This window comes from Agelaius phoeniceus, chromosome 10, assembly GCF_051311805.1.
Source record: "Agelaius phoeniceus isolate bAgePho1 chromosome 10, bAgePho1.hap1, whole genome shotgun sequence".
NCBI lineage: Eukaryota > Metazoa > Chordata > Aves > Passeriformes > Icteridae > Agelaius > Agelaius phoeniceus.
Window position 1 is genome coordinate 25777492 of NC_135274.1, and position 18535 is coordinate 25796026.

Here is an 18535-nt window from a genome sequence, read left to right on the forward strand (position 1 = left end):
CATTGGCCGGCGCGCCGCGAGGGGCGGGGCTCCCCCGCGCGCCGCCGTTGCCGTGGCGACCGTGGGGCCGCCGCTCCAGAGGGGTCCCGGGAATCGGGAAAGTTCCGGAAATTCCCGAAATTCGGGAAATGCGGGAATCGCGGGAATCACAGCCCCTCCCGCAGCCCCGCTCTGCCTCGGGCTGCGCCCCGGTCCTGGGGAGTGCGAGGCGGGGACAGGCCCGGCCCCAGCGGGGCTGCGGCGCGTCCCGCTCCTCGGCGATTTGAGAAAAAATTCATTTTTTTCCAGTAGATGGCAGTAAAATAAAGCTACGGCCTCCTCCCGGCCGCTGGAAACTGCGGAACGTGGGACAGCAGCGAGAGGCTGCGGTGAGGGACCAGGAGCGCCTATTGCACGGATCCAGCGTGAGGAGGGCGGGATGCCCTGCTGATCAGAATATGGACAAGTCATTAATAAATGACCACTGTAAATGATTTAATCACTATGCTACAAACACTGCTTGTGGCATTTTTAGTGTGAATAAACTTTCCCTTCAGAGCAGTTTTAAATAATTCTAGAATCTTTGAGTAACTGCAGTGCAGAGGTTGAAGTTACTAAAATATTTGTAATATTCCGCGTGTGGCTTGAAATGAAGTTTGTTTCAAGAGTTCTGTGTGTGAGCAATAACACCCATCCCAGCTGGCAGGAGATTTGGTGGTGAGAAGCCCGGCAGAGGCAGAGCTGCCTCCCTGAGCTGGTTCATTTGCTGCTCTCTCACCCCCAGAGCTCACCTGGGCTCGATTCCTGTACGAGAGCACCTGGAACAGGGGCTGGAAATGATAAAGGAATAAAGCAGGGATTTATTAAAAGGCCTTTACAGGACACAGCTTGGGCAGTGACAGAGCCCAGCTGAGGCTACACACAAGATGGACCCCAAGTCACAAGCTCTCACCCTTTTATAAGTTTTGGTCCCTTTCCATGTTGGGTTCATTGTCCAATTGCAGCCCCAGGTTGTGCAGTCCCACCCTCCCAGTTTCTCCCCTCCATTCCCTGCTGTTTGCAGTGTTTGGGCTGAAGCTGCAGCGCTGTCCTTGGCTCTGGGGCTGGACAGGGATTGTTCTGTGTGCCTGGGCTGTGAGCAGAGCTGCTGGCACTGTGTGTGGAGTTTAGGGTTATACACTGCTGGAATGCAGTGCAGAATCTGGGAAATACAAAAGCTGAAGGCATCAGGGTGACCCTGGCCCTGCCCAGCATTCCCTGCCCAGACGCATTCCTGCCTGGAGTGAATCCCAAACCCCGGGATCTGAGGGAATTCCAGCAGCTGAGAGCAGAATCACCTGGTTGCTGTGATCTGCACAGTGCTGCAGCCTCAGTTCATTCCCCTCTGATGTCCCTGCATGGATGGATCCTGATGGAACAAGGATCTCCTCTCCTGACTGCCATGGAAACACTCCAGGCTCTTCTAATCCCAGTGGTCATCCCAGGCATGTTTCCTGCAGGGAATCTGAGGAGGGGCAGGACACAGGGAATGAATTCCCACTGCCAGGGGCAGGTTTGGGTGGGATCTTGGGAAGGAATTGTTCCCTGGAGGGTGGGGAGGGGCCGGGATGGGATTCCCAGAGCAGCTGGGGCTGCCCCTGCATCCCTGGCAGTGCCCAAGGCCAGGCTGGACACTGGGGCTGGAGCACCTGGGGCAGTGGGAGGTGTCCCTGCCCATCCAGGTGGATCTTGAAGATCCCTCCCAACCCAAACCATTCCATGATTCCCTGAACTCAGCCATGAAAAAAGAAATTATTTCTACCCCTGGGACGGGGATGTGGAACTTTCCCACAGCTGTTCCCAGCCCTCCACATCACCCACACTCCCCTGGTTCATCTTGTGCCCACTCTGACTCCCAGGGATGGAATCTCCCAGCCAGAGCAGCTCCAGCCCTGGATCCTGTGCAGGAACCCAGGGATGGGGCTGCAGGGGTTGTTCCTTTCCCATTTCCCTGGATTCTGTAAGGATCTGAAGGACGAGGCTGCAGGGGTTGCTAATTCCCCATTTCCCTGGATCCCGTGTAGGATCTGGGCAATGAGGCTGCAGGGGTTGTTCCTTTCCCATTTTCCAGGATCCTGTGCAGGATCTGGGGGATGAGGCTGCAGAGGTTGTTAATTCCCCATTTCCCTGGATCCTGTGCAGGATCGGGAGATGAGGCTGCAGAGGTTGCTAATTCCCCATTTCCCTGGATTCTGTAAGGATCTGAGGGATGAGGCTGCAGAGGTTGTTCCTTTCCCATTTCCCTGGATCCCGTGCAGGATCTGAAGGATGAGGCTGCAGAGGTTGTTCTTTTCCCATTTCCCTGGATCCCATGCAGGATCTGGGGGATGAGGCTGCAGAGGTTGCTAATTCCCCATTTCTCCTGGATCCTGTGCAGGATCTGAGGGATAGGGCTGCAGAGGTTGTTAATTCCCCATTTCCCTGGATTCTGTGCAGGATCTGAGGGATGAGGCTGCAGAGGTTGTTCCTTTCTCATTTCCCTGGATCCCGTGCAGGATCTGAGGGATGAGGCTGCAGAGGTTGTTCCTTTCCCATTTCCCTGGATCCTGTGCAGGAACCCAGGGATGAGGCTGCAGAGGTTGTTAATTCCCCATTTCCCTGGATTCTGTGCAGGATCTGAGGGATGGGGCTGCAGGGGTTGCTAATTCCCCATTTCCCTGGATCCCATGCAGGATCGGGGGATGAGGCTGCAGAGGTTGTTCCCTTTGCAGCTGCAGGAAGGAGCTCATTATGGGATGCTGGGTGCCAGGGATGCAGGGCTGTGTTTGCACAGAGATCTCTTTAATTGCTCAGCCCTTCTCCAGGTCTGGGGCTGCTGCAGCTGCAGCTCCTCTGTGCAGATTAAAAGAGTTCTGTGAGGAACTCCTCGTGCTGCAGCTCTGCCAGGCTGGAGGGCATCTCCAATGAGATTAATGATGTCTGCCTTAATAGAAGAAAACTTTGCATAAATGAGATTATGGTTTCTGCTGAAACCTGCCAACTCTTATTCATTTGCAGTAAATATTATCTTTAATTAAAAGTTTTAAGGTATCTTGTTCCTGAGCTAATGAGATCTACAGTGATTTCCCTTAGGAATTAATTTACCTTCTTAATTCTTATTCATTTTGGTGATAGGACTGTTTAAATCTGCTCCAGACTTCAGAGCTTTCTGGAGCACTTTCAGCCAGAACAGAGGGTCATTTTGCCACATTGATGTGTGTTGGTATTTGTAATTCCCTTGTTCTCTCTCCATTCCAAAGATCCCTGTTTAGGTTCCTGCCCCAAACATTTCCTTCCAACCCCTGAGTTCCCCTGCACTCCTCATGCTGAGAGGTTTCCCTCCCACCAGTTTGGGTTTGTGTTTTCTGTTCCCTCCAGAGTAAAAATCAATTCTGGTGATGCCCAAAAAGACCCTGATTGTGATCAACTTTTTATATAAAATACATTAAAATCTGTGGGAGACACTTGGTGAACTGCTGAAAAACACAGGAATATTTCTGCCTTTCTGGGAAATCATCCCCTCTAATTCCTCTACTCATCCAAAGGATTATTTTGAAGCAGCTTTAACACTTGGAGGTGAAAATTGCATTCCTGCACTTGTGTTTGAATGGGAAAAGTGCCAAACTGGGCTGGGAGAACTGGAGCCAGAGCCCTCCCTGAGGGCCAGACTGAAATTCATTCATCATTGGAACTAAATGACAAGGTTCCCTTCTTTAAAACAGAAATACAGATGGAAATTAAACAGCAAATTTCAAAGGAAATACCTGGTTTGTACACACGAAGAAGAAACCAAGAGGGAAGAATTATTTGTCCTCAGCTCATTATCAGCAGATTTTTCTGTTGAAATCCAATCTGAATCCTGTGAGTCTCCTCCAAAGATGCTGGGTCTGACAAGGTTTAAAAGCTGGGTAATTAATTACCCTAACGAGGGAAATGGAGCAGTCAGAGCCAAGTGTTGACCAGGGGTGGTTTTGTCCTGATGAAATATTAAATACCTGTTCAGGACTAAGCTCTCAGCCTTACCTGGATAAGTTGAACCCTATTTTATATAAGATGCAAACCAGGGAAAGACAATTCCTCCTTTCTACAGAAAAAAAATTCAATTTCTTTTACTATTATTCCAACTTTTTCCATTTCCCACCCAACAACTTGTGACAGAAAACCTCCCCATGTCCTCTCTTTGTGTATAATTAGGAATATTCCTAAAAACTGCCCTTGTGTGTGTGCAGCTGATAAAAGGAGTCACTTAGAGGCTGCAGGAGGAACTCCTGCCTGCAGGAACTCCTAACCCTGAACTTGCAGCACCAAAAAAGGGGAAGAAACACATTTTGGGGCCTGGGTTGGGCTATAAATAGAGCTGTCAGCAGCTCGTGCAGGCTGCTGATGCCTCCCTTTTATAGCTCAGGGCAGCCCAGCTCCCTGACCCACACAGAGGAGAGCCTGGCAATTAGGGATGAGCTAATGAACAGTGCTGGAGGGCAGCAGGTCCCTCTGGGAGCAGGAGGGACCCTCGGGGTGTGCTGGGGGCACCCTGAGCCTGCCATGCCCAGAAGGTCTCAGCAAAGTGGGAAATGGGATTTTGGGTGTGTTTCTTTGAGGAGGCTGAGAATTGGTACAAAACCAAAGCAAGTCACCAATCTGAGTATGAAATACCTGCAGGCATTGCCAGGCTGGGGTGGCTGGGATGGCTCCTTGGTGTCCCCTTCAGGGGATGGGTGTTGGGTAAGGAACATCCAGAGCGTCCCCAGGAGCTGGATGTGACACAGGCAGCCAGGGCCTGGCACTTCACTGCCATCCCAGCTCATCCCCAGAGAGCCAGGAGAAGCTTTTTGGTTCTGTGAGAAGTTCTGGGATGTTGCTTTTCAAACATCCCTACAGCAAGGATCCAGTGGGGAGAGTCGCTGAGGTTTGGGCTTTAATGAATCCCTGACCTTCATTTCCCATCCTATGAGCCAGCATTTCTTCAATCAGCCCTGATTTTGTGACTCTATCTTCTCCTCTTGGTTTTGTTTAGCAGAGTAAAAGCTGAGGCACAGAAACATTCTTCCCAAACTCCAGGAGCTGGCTGCAGTGGGAGCTCCATCCCTGGCTCCAGGATTTGATCCCCACTAGGATTTGTCCAGACAGGCTCTGCTGCCATCCATCAGTCACTGGGGATGGACAAAGCCTTTGGAAGCACAGGGAATTCTCTTTCATTTTGCATTCCCAAGTCACCAAAAGGTGTTTGAACACCTTGTGTGGGATGCCAGGGTTATTCCTTAAATCCTGGCAACTCCTCTGTGCCACTGCAAGGGAGGGACAAATTCCTGCTCCAGCCTCAGCCCCAGCAGTGGGGGAGAAGAGGGAAAACCACCTGGATTTTGGGGCTTCCCTCAGCAGCACATCAGGGACAGCAGCACCTGTGGGGAGCCCTGATTCCTCTGCAAAGCTGGAGAGGCAGCAGGAGCAGAGCTCTGGATTTGGGCTGGCATTTTGGAGGTTTGTCACAGGAAAATCTGGCTCAGGTTAATGGTGGAGGTCATCAGAACTGAGCCCAGGCTTGGCCACAGCCTCAAGCTGGAAAATCAGACAAAAATGCAGAACAGATTAAAAATCTCACCTGGGCAGCAGAGCTGCTTGATTTATTTGGGGCTTCCAGGAGCCCTTTTCCAGAGGGATCCCAATCCAAGTTTTCCTGGGACTGGCACCAGGTGAAGGCACCTTCAGTCCCTGTTTAAAGCCCGTGCCCAGTTCAGGCCATGCTGTGTTTGTTCCAAAGGGCTCTCCTGCCTCAGGCTGGTTGTGGCTGCAGCTAAAAATGCCTCCTGCTGCTTCAGCAGATCCCATTAATCCCATGTTCCAATTAGTCCTGGACAAGCTGAGGGTACAAGTTATCACAACATCGAGTTCCCAGCTCAGGTTCTGGCTGATTGCACAGGCAGGGCAGGGATAAATTGTCAGCTCTCAGCAGCCAGGAGAGGTTTCACTGCTCACTGGAGAAAAACTCAGCTTTTATTACACAATTACTTCTTAATTACATTTCTTGCAGCCCCAAAAGTCCAAACATTTAGCTCTGCTTACCCAGCTAGTGAGAAACAGCAGAATTAGTAAAAATAGGGATTTCCCAACTGTTTTGGGAGGAATGGGAGCACCTGGGGGCCCTGCTCCATTCTCTGCCCAGCAATGTCAGGAGCAAGGTTGAAGGAAACCTGAGAGGGCTCAGGCCAGCAGGGCTCCATCCCCAGCAGCTCCTGTTTCCATTTCCCACGCATTGGCAGAAATGAGAAATGTCCTCACCCCTGCAGCTGCTCCCTTCCAGGTGGGCTCAGAGCTGCTCTGCAGTTTCCAGAGGTTTCAATGGATTTTTAGTGGGAGAGGCCTTTGGACTGTGCTGTTCCAGAGCTGATTTCAGTCCAGAGGTGACATCAGCTTCTGCCAAGGCAGCTGCTGATAAATTGTTGGTAAATGACACATAAAAGAAAGGACTGCAGGGAGATGTATAAGAACATGGACATTAATATTTGATTTAAATATCTCTTCAGCTCCCAGTTGCCCAGTTCAGGAATTTGTACAAGGCCTGAAATAAGACAACAAGAATTTCTAACAAAATACTGTTAAAATTCACTGGTACAGAATCAGAGAACCATGGAATGCTTTGGGTGGGAAGGAACTTAAAGATCATTTAATTCTCATCCCATCCATGGCAGGGACACCTCCCACTGCCCCAGGGTGCTCCAAGCTCATCCAGCCTGGCCTTGGGCACTGCCAGGGATGCAGGGGCAGCCCCAGCTGCTCTGGGAATCCCATCCCAGCCAGGAATTCCCAATTCCCAATCTCCCACCCATCCCTGCCCTCTGGCACTGGGAGCCATTCCCTGGCTCCTGTCCCTCCATCCTTGTCCCCAGTCCCTCTGCAGCTCTCCTGGAGCCCCTTCAGGCCCTGCCAGGGGCTCTGAGCTCTCCCTGGATCCTTCTCCTCTCCAGGTGAGCCCCCCCAGGTGCCCCAGCCTGGCTCCAGAGGGGCTCCAGCCCTGCAGCAGCTCCATGGATTCCTCTGGGCTCTCTCCAGCAGCTCCAGATTTGTTGTGGGATGGGAGCAGAGCCCCTGGAATGTGGGAGCTGGGCTGGGGGCACCTCCCTGCCCTGTCCTTCCTCCCAGGAAGAGGAGCCAGCAGCATCCCCTGTGTGGCAATTCCAGAGGGACTCGGGGCCACTGAGCCATTCCCAGTCCAAGCTGGGAAACACCAACCAGGCAGTGCTGCCCTGAGTCCAAACTACAAGAGGGGAGTATTTTCAACCCTGGTTCACTGTGGGTTTAGGGTCTGTATCACTTTCAGGCTGAGGAGTCCCCCCAGCCCTGGGTTCAGCCCCAAGTTCCAGCTGATCCCTCCTCACAAAGGTTTCTGGAGTTCAAGGATCCCCACTAAAAATAACTCCCTCCTTGTAAGCTGACAAATGGAAAACTGTCATCATGCAGAGGGCTGGGTTTGGGTTACAGCTGGGCAGAGGCCCTGGGCTCACCCAGTGCTGCCCTGCTGGAGTGACTGGAGCAGGAGGAGCAACACCTGATCTCCTGGCCAGGAGGGCTTTCTTGGACAGCATCATCTGAGCAGCAGAACCCTCCTGAAATAACGTACCAACAACAAAGAGATTATTTGAAGCCAGTTAAAAAGCACCCCCAGCTCCTTTGCAGGCAGTGATCCCAGAGTGGAGCTGCTGAGGGATGGGGAGCAGGGACCTTTCCTGGTGGGAATGGAGGCTGGAGCTCTGCAGGCTCAGGGGACCCCAGCAAACACCACCCACCCCTGAGGTGCTGAGGGCTCTGCCAGGGCCATGGGAGCCCCCGTGGAGCAGGGACCCCTCTGCAGGGCTGGCACTGCTGGCACCATCCTGAGCACTCCCAGCCAGGCAGGGACTGGCAGGGTAAGAAACCAGAAAAATCCCCCTTCAATGACCCCCCTGAGGCAACACCCAAGTTGTTATTCCATGGAAAGAGCACAGTCCTGAGGAATTCATGGGCAGTCTGATCACTGAGCTGCTTCTGGAATGATAAAAAACAACTTTATCCTGATTTGCTCCATGTTTCCAGTGGTGTCTGGAATAATTCAGCTAAATTTTCTAAATGTTATTTAAATTACCTAAATTTAAATTTAGGTAATGTTTTTAATGCTATCTAAACATTTAGGTAGTGTATTTAAATGTTATCTAAACATGTAAAAATTTATTAATTTATTTTATTTAAATTATTTTAATTTATTGATTTTAACTTATTTAAATTATCTAAATGTTATTTCCATTTTCTTTCCAGCTCTTGCTCCCAAATCTCCTCCAGCAAATTTAGATGTTGATTAATAAACAATAAATAAATAAGCAAACTCTACTATAAATCTATTTACAGCCTATTGTAACATTTTCTAATATTCTACAGGGCTGCCAATAAAAGGAATCATTTTACATCAAATAAAAGCACCAAAATTATCCAACACAATGCATGAAAAGAGGAATTTACACCTGGACCTTCCATGGACATCAAACAGTTTTTATTTTCTATGAAAGAAACATAAAAGGTGATGAGAAAATGCAGCAATGACAAATATTACCATTTTAAAATGCTGAAATGAAACAAGGGAAACAAATTTTTTCCCACTTTTTCCTGCAGACAAGGTCTTGGAGTATTTTGATGCAGGATAAAAGTCAAACTAACACTTCATAAAGGAAGTAAAAATGTCAGAATGCAAATTCAATACATTTTCATTTTACATCCAGGATCTAAAATAAAAAATAAAACAACCAAAGTCCATCTGCAGAGTCAGCCTCCATTTTTTATCACCACAGATCTGAGAACCAGGAGGAAAAATGCCAAAAGCAGCTTCCCAAGGGAATGCTGGTGCAGGGCAGTTCCAGGAGCACACCCAGAGCTGGGGCTCAGTTTTCTCCTCTCCTGATGTGACCATTTCCTCCCAGCTTTACTGAAGAAACACTTTTGTGTTTTATTGATTTGATTGGGTTGACTCCCTGCACTTAGATGGATGATGGGCAGATTTTTGTGGAAGTTTGTCCAGGCTAAATTCAGATGTTCAGACTAAACTTTGATTATTGGAAAGTCCCAGCTGGCCCAAGGGAGCTCCATGGGCTGGGAACAGCCCCTGCCCAGAAGCAGGTGTGTGATAATTCCATCATTTGGGAATTACAGAAATGATCAGTTGATAAAATTCCCCATCTGGAGCTGCAGTAGTGGCAGATGCTCAAGGAAACGTGGAGCATTTTCCCCCAGAGTGAGGAACTGGGAGCAGAGGGATGAACACATCCAGGGACAGGATTCCCTCAGGAGGAGGGGATGACAGGGATGGAGCCTGGACCCTCTCCAGCTGCAGGACAGGGATGGCTCCACACATCCCTCACTGGCCCAGCCCTCAGCTCCCAGTTCCTGCCTGGCTCCATGAAACTTTCTGGGTTGGGAGGGATTAAATGGTATTTCATTGGGAGGGATAAAATGGTATTTCATTGGGAGGGATAAAATGGTATTTCATGGGCTGCCAGGTGTTCTTCACCTGAGGAATTCCCTCCAAAAAAAGGAAATTCTCCCAGCTGTGCTGCTCTGCCCATCTCCAGCAGTGAGTTTGGAGAGAACCAGGGCAGGACATTCCTGGTTATGCAGGGGAACCAGGACAGAAGATTCCCAGTTATCCAGGTGGAGCAGGGCAGGACATTCCTGGTTATTCAGGGGAACCAGGACAGAAGATTCCCAGTTATCCAGGTGGAGCAGGGCAGGACATTCCTGGTTATTCAGGGGAACCAGGACAGAACATTCCCAGGTATCCAAGTGGAGCAGGGCAAGAACATTCTTGACTCTCCAGGTGGAGCAGGACAGAAGATTCCTGGTTTTCCAGGTGAAACCCTCCCTGCCTGCCCAGCTCACTGAAATCTCCTCTAGGAGACAAGAAGAGGAGCTGAGTGTGGAGCTCCCAGAGTGAGGGAAGGGCCTGGGATGCTCCTGGGGGCTGTCAGGCCACGGGGCTCCCCATCAGCCTCTCCTGGCGCAGAGCCACCAGCCTCTGGAACCACTTCTCCTCAGCCTCTGCCTTCTCCATGAACAGCTGCCACGGGGAGGAAAGGGCACAGTCAGGAACTCCAGGTCTGTGACCATCCCCTGGAGCACCCAGCACTGCCTCAGGCCCACAGGAAAAGCTCAGGGGGTCAGAGACAAAGGTGAGCCCAAAACATCAATAACAGCAGGGACTGTTCAGGGAATCCTCAAACAGTTGGGCTTGGGAGGGGTCTTAAAGATCCTAATTACAGGAGAGGCAAAGCTCCAGGGCAATGCATCACTGACATGTGCTGATCTCTGTTCTGTGGCCATTCTACAGAACTCACTCTGATTGCTTCACTGCAAATCATTTTTAACTTGCTAATTCTTAAAAACCCTTTTATTTCCCTCTAAAGCTCTTCCAGAGGGATTTGCTCAAGTTCAGCCACAATGATTTAAAATCATCTGAAGTCTGTCCCATGTTTAAAACTTTGCAAGTTGGCAAAGTGGGCAAGTTCTGAGTTTTCCACCAGGTTTCCAACTACAGAAACCAATTTGTCTTGAATTTTTATTTATCCTAAATTCCCCAATGTTACATTAATTATATTTTATGACAAAATTCCTTTACAGCTCCAAAACTGCTGCTGAAGCTCCTGTGGGATTGCTCTGCTGGGAGGAGTGGGATCTCTTTATCCCAGAGCAGAGATTTTGTGGGGAGCTGTGGGGTCCCACAACCCTGCTCTCATCCCAGGGGCTGCTCTAAAGCCAAGGGTGGGATAAATTCTGGCTACAAAGATGGGATAAACACTCACATTTGGGTGTGCTAAGGAATTGTCGTCCTGGTACTTGATGGCAGTGGGGATGCTGGCAGCTGGGGGCTCCTTCTCAGCAGCAGCTGCCTCAGTGGCTCCTGCTCCCACATTCACAGGCTCCTGCTGGAGCTCAGGAGGTTCTGCTGACTGGAAAAGGAGCAAACACACAAAATTGGAGTGTTTTATTCCAATATTCCCAACTATGGCAGTATTTTAAGCCAGCACTTGGCTGTCTTCCCTGAAAGGATCCTCAGCATCCTCAGTGGGACACACTGGACAAGGACAAAGGACATGAAGTGACAAACACAAGGTGTAGGGAGAGAGCTGGAAAAACTGCACCACTGGGGTTTTGGGTCACTTCCTGAAGAAGCTGCACCAGATTCTTGGGGATTTCTAGAAAAACAAATTGCACATTCCTGGGGAAGCAACCAGGGCTAATTCCAAACACTCTCTGCCAGGTGGGAAAATGAACACAGCCCTCACCAGCTCCCTGCAACACCTGCTGGCCAAAATTCAGGGAAATCCTGGGATCTGGATGTCTCCTGCTGGGTTTCTGGAAAGCTGATTGAAAACCAAGCTGCTTCTTTTCGGGAATAAACACAGACTTAAAGTCTGGCTTTAGGTAAGCAGCATTAAATCATCTCCATTTTAATTACAAAGTAAATGTCATTACTTTGGGATTTGAATTCTTCTGCTTCTCGTAACAAAAGTATTCAAACCAGGTGATTTCCTTAAATTCTGCCACATTTAAATTCCCTGAGCCCACCCTGAGACCATCAGGGAGTCCTTGGTGGGATTTCAGGCTCTCAACGTTGATGCTCTTTCATCGATGGAAAATCTTAATAGTGCAGCTTCCTCCTGGCTCTGAGAGGATAATGCAGCAAGTAAGGGACTCAAAATGTCCCTTTTGGAAGGAAAATGTCCCTTTTGGAAGGAAAATGTCCCTTTTGGAAGGAAAATGTACCTTTTTGACTTCTTTGCTGGACCTGAAGGTCTGTGGGACGAAGGCGTCGCTCTCGATGGCTTCGATCTCCTTCACTCGCTTCACTTGGTCCAGGAGGGTGGCTTGGTCTGCACAGGAAGGTGGGATTTGTGGGATTGGTGGGATTTGGGGGATTTGTGGGATTGGTGAAATCCTGGGAGCCAGGCCCTGTCCCTGGAGGAGATTTTGGGACACACCAGGAAAACCTGCTGGTGCAGTGCAGCCCAAAATCTCCTGTTGCAAGGGAAAAGCTCTGAGTAAAAATAACAGCAGTGAGGATGGGAACATTCCAAATGCTGACCTGAGGGTTTGTGGGATTGCTGGGGAAGAAAAGGCTCCAAGGAGAGCTCAGAGCCCCTGGCAGGGCCTGAAGGGGCTCCAGGAGAGCTGCAGAGGGACTGGGGACAAGGATGGAGGCACAGGACACAGGGAATGGCTCCCAGTGCCAGAGGGCAGGGATGGGTGGGAGATTGGGAATTGGGAATTCCTGGCTGGGATGGGATTCCCAGAGCAGCTGGGGCTGCCCCTGCATCCCTGGCAGTGCCCAAGGCCAGGCTGGACACTGGGGCTGGAGCACCTGGGGCAGTGGGAGGTGTCCCTGCCCCTTCCCTGGATGGGATTTAAGGCCCTTCCAACACAAACCATCCCATAATTCTAAGCTGACAGGAGCTGCACTACAGCAAAGACCATAAATACAACTTCAAGCCTGATGTTTTGGTGGATTTGGAAGGAAAAACAAGAATTTGCTACATTTAAACCTGTGTTTGCAAGTCCTGCTGCCTTGGTGCTGAAACCTTCTCCTTGAAAAGTAAAAAAGATTGCCAAGGATTTTTGGGATAAATCAAAGGAGAGGGAATCAGAATTCACTGAGGTTTTGGATACACCTGGTCTGAGGGTAAATAAAGGATTCTGATTAAAGCCAGGCATAGACAGGCAGAAAAAGGAGATTTCAAATCCACAGCTCAGCTCCAGCATCACCAAATCCCAGGCAGCGCCAGGATCCCACCCAGATCCTGCACAAAATGATGGGAATGACAAATTAGGGAAGGGGCAAAAATCACTAAAAGCTGCCAATGACATCAGTGACATTAACAGGGGAAAATGGACTGGAGGAAGCAGAGCCCATTAGTGCAGGGGAGTTTTGACAAACACATTATGGGGAGATAAAACGACTTCCAGCTGTTGTTTGTCAGCTGTCAGGAGCAAGGATATGTATTTCATAGGAAAATCAAAAATAATGGAGTCAGAAAGCTCCCAGGCTTCAGACAAAAAAAAATCAATACTAACTCAGTGCACCGTGAGTCTTTTCACCCTGTTAGGGTGGAATTAAAGGGACTAAATCTTGGATTAGGGCTGGTTTTTAATAAAAAGGTGATTCCAGCAGCAGGCACAATTTCCAGCCCTGTCACCTTGGCAGGGGGAGCCTTCCCATTTTACCTGGGAACATCATCATCCTTCAGGGGTAATTCAGTATTTTACAATTCTCCATTTCCACCTATTGCTCTCCTCCCGTGTATAAATATACACACCCAGCTTTAAAGCTGTAAATTCCTATGGAATTGGGCTGGAATGTCACTTGAGAACTAAAATGGGCTGGAATTCTCTCGATGCCACCCCAAAACTACACACAAAATAATTAGAAACAGCAGAGAATCAGATAAAAGGAAAACAAACAGGGAATTCTGTGATTCTACAAATCAGGTGAAAGGAAAACTTCCCTGTGAGCTCTGCCTAAAATATTCGCATTTTTTCCTTAAAGACAAAATTTATTCCACTAAGAGTTTTAAAATCACCGAAATAGAAGCATTAAATGACCAATAATATCTTGCGAAAGATCCATTAAACAAAAACATGTTTTAAATATTTTTTGGATAATCTCTGAGTGTAAATTTTTATGGATTCATTGCTTATCCATAATCCTGACCATGAACATGAACTTAAAGAGATTTTTTCAAGCAGGTCTAACTCCAGAATCAAAGAAATGACAAAAAACCTCAAATATTCCTCAGAATCTGTTTCTTCCTATTTTACTAATTAGATTTAAGGGGTTAATTTAATTTAAATATATAACACATTTTACATAAAAAGCTTTGAAATATGGAAAAAAGCTGCTATTTTTTCTTGCTCTTTTGAGTTGAGGATTAAAAGAAGGAAACACCCCCAGATCCCAGACTAAACAAACAACTACAGCAGAAAATATTTCCCCTTTGATCCCATTTTATTTGGGGTTATTGGAAGTGATATTTTTATCCAGCTGTCTTACAGAGCTCTGGGTTTTCACACATCCCATGGTTTTTAATTGATCCCAGTTTTACTCAAGCTGCACAAGCTGACAAATTAAAGAAAAATGAAGTTTTGCCTGGGTAATTTGCAGTGGATGACACAAAAACCTCCCTGGCTGTGGGAGATCCTGGATTTTGCTCAAAGCACTGGGAAAAGGAGGAAAATCCAGCAGTACAGGTGGGACTCACTGTGGCTCTGTCACCTCTGGACTTCACCAACCTGGGGGCTCTGTTCTCAGGGAATTCTCCTGCCTCAAATCCTTTGGGAGCTCCCTGGAGACCCTCCCTGGAGATCCTCCTTGGAAAACCTCCCTGGAGAACTTTCCTGGAGAGAGTCCCTGGAGAACCCCCTGGAGAGATTCCCTGGAGATGCCCCCTGGAGCCCCTCCCTGGAGCCCCTCTCCGAGGGGAGCCCTCCCAAATCCCGAGAGGCCGAGTCCCGTCCCATGGCCACAAGCCCTGGCCGCAGCATTCCCGGCCGGAGCGGGGCTATCCCGGGATACCTGCTGGGATATTTCCCGGGATATTCCCCGGGATCTCCTGCCGCCGGTCCCGTTTCCCGGCCGGGCTCCGCTGCCGTTAGAGGGAGGCACCGCCTCACTCAACAGCGCCGGAGCCGCGGCCGGCGAGCCCGAGGATGCCCCGAGCGGAGCAACCCTGCGGGATCTGATCCATCCATCCCTGCGGGATCCATCCATCCATCCCTGCGGGATCAGATTCATCCATCCATCCCTGCGGGATCCATCCATCCATCCCTGCGGGATCTGATCCATCCATCCCTGCGGGATCTGATCCATCCATCCCTGCGGGATCTGATCCATCCATCCCTGCGGGATCTGATCCATCCATCCAACCCTGCGGGATCTGACCCATCCATCCATCCCTGCGGGATCTGACCCATCCATCCATCCCTGCGGGATCAGATCCATCCATCCCTGTGGGATCAGATCCATCCCTGCGGGATCTGATCCATCCATCCCTGAGGGACCCATCCCTGAAGGATCTATCCATCCCTGCAGGACCCATCCCAGATTTTGGGATCAGCTTCCATCCCCCTCATCCCTCCCACAACTCATCCCAGATGATTCCCATTCCCACTCCCCGATCCCTGGGCTCTGCTCCCACACTCTTTCCCAGCTGGGAAGGATTTCCAAGCCATAGTCACAGGAGCAATAAATACACCCCAAAAATAGAAACTTGGCAGAGAAAGCTCGGCCTGCTCATTCCTCTGCTCCCAACTTCACTGCAAGTACTTGAAAAATACAATTAAATTTCTTAAAGTAGCAAGCTGGGTGTACTCCAGCATCTATTTACTATGGGGAGCACACAGGATTTACAAATAAGGTTGGAAAAATGCAAAATAATGAGAAAAACTTTGTCCAGGCTTGTTTTAACATCCTGTGAAAATGAGGTGATCATTAAAATATATTAAATAGTATTTTGTGAGCACCGTGGTACTTACTACAGATAATACTACAGAGAGTACTACAAAGAGTACCAGACCACTCTAAGTTTGCTGGTTTGATACATTATAGTGATAATAACCTCATTTTTATAGGATTTTAAACCAAGTCTGGACACTAACAGCTTTTCTTTTAAAGACCTGGAAGCATTAGGTATAAAATGCAGCAGAAAACAGGAGGGGAAAGTTCAGCAGGTGAGCTCTGAATTTAAGAACCTTAAATTTAAGAAAACATCTATGAATTTAAGAACTTTGAACTTAATAAGGTGAAATTCCTGCTGGAGCCCTGCACGTCCTGTGTGCCTTCCCCACTGCCCTCCTCTCACCCATGCACCCCCATTTTTGGGCTTCCTGGGGTATTTTTGAGACCATCCTGGGCAAGAACCCTGCTCTCAGCAGAGGGGTGGGCACAGGCCTGGCACAGGGAATTGTGCAGGAGCTGTGGCACAGGGAATTGTGCAGGATCTATGGACAGGGAATTGTGCAGGATCTGTGGCCCAGGGAATTGTGCAGGATCTGTGGCCCAGGGAATTCTGCAGGAGCTGTGGCACAGGGAATTGTGCAGGAGCTGTGGACAGGGAATTGTGCAGGATCTATGGACAGGGAATTGTGCAGGATCTGTGGCACAGGGAATTGTGCAGGATCTGTGGCCCAGGGAATTGTGCAGGATCTGTGGCACAGGGAATTGTGCAGGAGCTGTGGCCAGGGAATTGTGCAGGAGCTGTGGACAGGGAATTGTGCAGGAGCTGTGGACAGGGAATTGTGCAGGAGCTGTGGACAGGGAATTGTGCAGGATCTGTGGCCCAGGGAATTGTGCAGGATCTGTGGCCCAGGGAATTGTGCAGGAGCTGTGGCCCAGGGAATTGTGCAGGATCTGTGGCACAGGGAATTGTGCAGGAGCTGTGTCACAGGGAATTGTGCAGGATCTGTGGACAGGGAATTGTGCAGGAGCTGTGGACAGGGAATTGTGCAGGAGCTGTGTCACAGGGAATTGTGCAGGATCTGTGGCCCAGGGAATTGTGCAGGAGCTGTGGACAGGGAATTGTGCAGGATCTGTGGCCCAGGGAATTGTGCAGGAGCTGTGGACAGGGAATTGTGCAGGATCTGTGGCACAGGGAATTGTGCAGGAGCTGTGGCACAGGGAATTGTGCAGGAGCTGTGTCACAGGGAATTGTGCAGGAGCTGTGGACAGGGAATTGTGCAGGAGCTGTGTCACAGGGAATTGTGCAGGAGCTGTGGACAGGGAATTCTGCAGGATCTGTGGCCCAGGGAATTGTGCAGGATCTGTGGCACAGGGAATTGTGCAGGAGCTGTGGACAGGGAATTGTGCAGGAGCTGTGGACAGGGAATTGTGCAGGAGCTGTGGACAGGGAATTGTGCAGGATCTGTGGCCCAGGGAATTGTGCAGGAGCTGTGGCACAGGGAACTCTGCAGGATCTGTGGACAGGGAATTGTGCAGGATCTGTGGCCCAGGGAATTGTGCAGGAGCTGTGGACAGGGAATTGTGCAGGAGCTGTGGCCCAGGGAATTGTGCAGGATCTGTGGCACAGGGAATTGTGCAGGAGCTGTGGCCACCCCGTGTTTGTCACTGAGCCCGCCGTGCTCCTGCCTGGGCACACAAAGCCAGGCCTGTAATTCAATGCTCAATTTACCCTTGTCTCAGTGGAGATTTCTCCCCGCTAATTGATAGAAATTAAGCCATTAATCAAGGCACCAGCCATCATTCAACCCGGGGAAGATGAATCCAAACTTTCATCATAACCACCTTCCCCATTTTAGTGTTCATTAGCATTAATTTTTAATGCAATTATGCTCTTCTTTTACGCTGAGCTCATAAATTACTGCTCTTTTGTTGCTCACTGGCCTTGTAAAATCCAAGGTAATGCTTTGTGCTCTGATCTTAAAGGCAATTACTGCCTGCTTCTATCTCTTCCATACCTCCATCCCAAATAACCTCTGTGCTGGAGGTACAGACTCACCAGTGGGGATCCCACACGGACGTTTCCTACAGAGAGATTTGCCCACGTTCAAACCCACACTGACACAGGCAGAGTGAGAATTCCTGCCTCTGCTGCTGGAGCCCAGGATCCAACAGCAGAGCAAGGACAGGAAAAGGGGATCCTGCAATGGATACAGGGAAAAATGTGCTGCAGTGTAGTGGGAATAAGCTGTCGGAGAGCGTGCAGGACAGCAGGGCCGCAGCTTGGAGGCTCTCCAGCTTTTCCAGGGATCACTTTGTGTTGTCACTTCAAAAGGTGCTGCTGGCACCTGCCCATGGCTCCTTTCTTTCCCCCTGGGCTGTGCCAGTGTGTGGTGACCCCACAGAGCCCTCCCAAGGGATCCTGTGTCCTGTGGGATGCACACGAGGCCCTTTGTTCCCACTCTGATGCTGGGGACCCCATCAGGGGAAAGGCACAGCAGCTCCAGCCACCTCTGGCTGCCCCCAGACACCTGGGCTGGTTGCAGGGAAAAGGAAATACACTTTAGGAAATGCACTTTAGGAAAGGCACACTAGGAAATGCTGCTTGGTTCAAATTATTTTTCTGTTTCTTTCCCAACCTTTAGCTGGGACATGGAATAAAGTCACTCACTCCAGCTCAAGGTCTGCCCAGCACCAATAAAATATCATCCACCTCCAAACTCCCAGTTTATCTAGCCCTTAGCCAGCCTAAAGAGGAAAATTCCCAGTGAACTCTCATGCTCACCCCACAGATTCCCAGAAAAACACCCTTCTGGAATGGGCCCAGATCCACAAAACCCTAATTTTTATCAAAATAAAATTCCCCACACCAGGGATTGTGGTCTGGAGTTTTGTTCCATACACCCCTATTTATTTCCCCACACACCCCTGTCTATTTGCCCTTTAGAAACAGCTTTTCAATACATAGCCATAAATTTGTGTTTCCACTGACTGAAGCCCAATAAGCAATTCCATGATGGTTTTTACAACCCCATTCCCTTAAGTGCCTTCTCCTTTAGCACAAATAAATGCCAT

At 49.5% G+C, this 18535-nt stretch overlaps 1 protein-coding gene across 1 annotated transcript in view; it reads right to left on the bottom strand.

The window, feature by feature from the left end:
- Positions 1 to 8491: 8491 nt before the first annotated feature.
- Positions 8492 to 18535, bottom strand: part of RSRC1 (arginine and serine rich coiled-coil 1) — a 99444-nt gene continuing 89400 nt past the window's right edge. The window contains exons 9-11 of the mRNA XM_077184234.1: positions 11779 to 11885; positions 10815 to 10961; positions 8492 to 10072 (exon numbers count right to left, since the gene is read on the bottom strand). Coding sequence (XP_077040349.1) covers positions 9980 to 10072; positions 10815 to 10961; positions 11779 to 11885 — 347 coding nt within the window. The 3' untranslated portion in view covers positions 8492 to 9979. The remainder of the gene's footprint in view (positions 10073 to 10814; positions 10962 to 11778; positions 11886 to 18535) is intronic.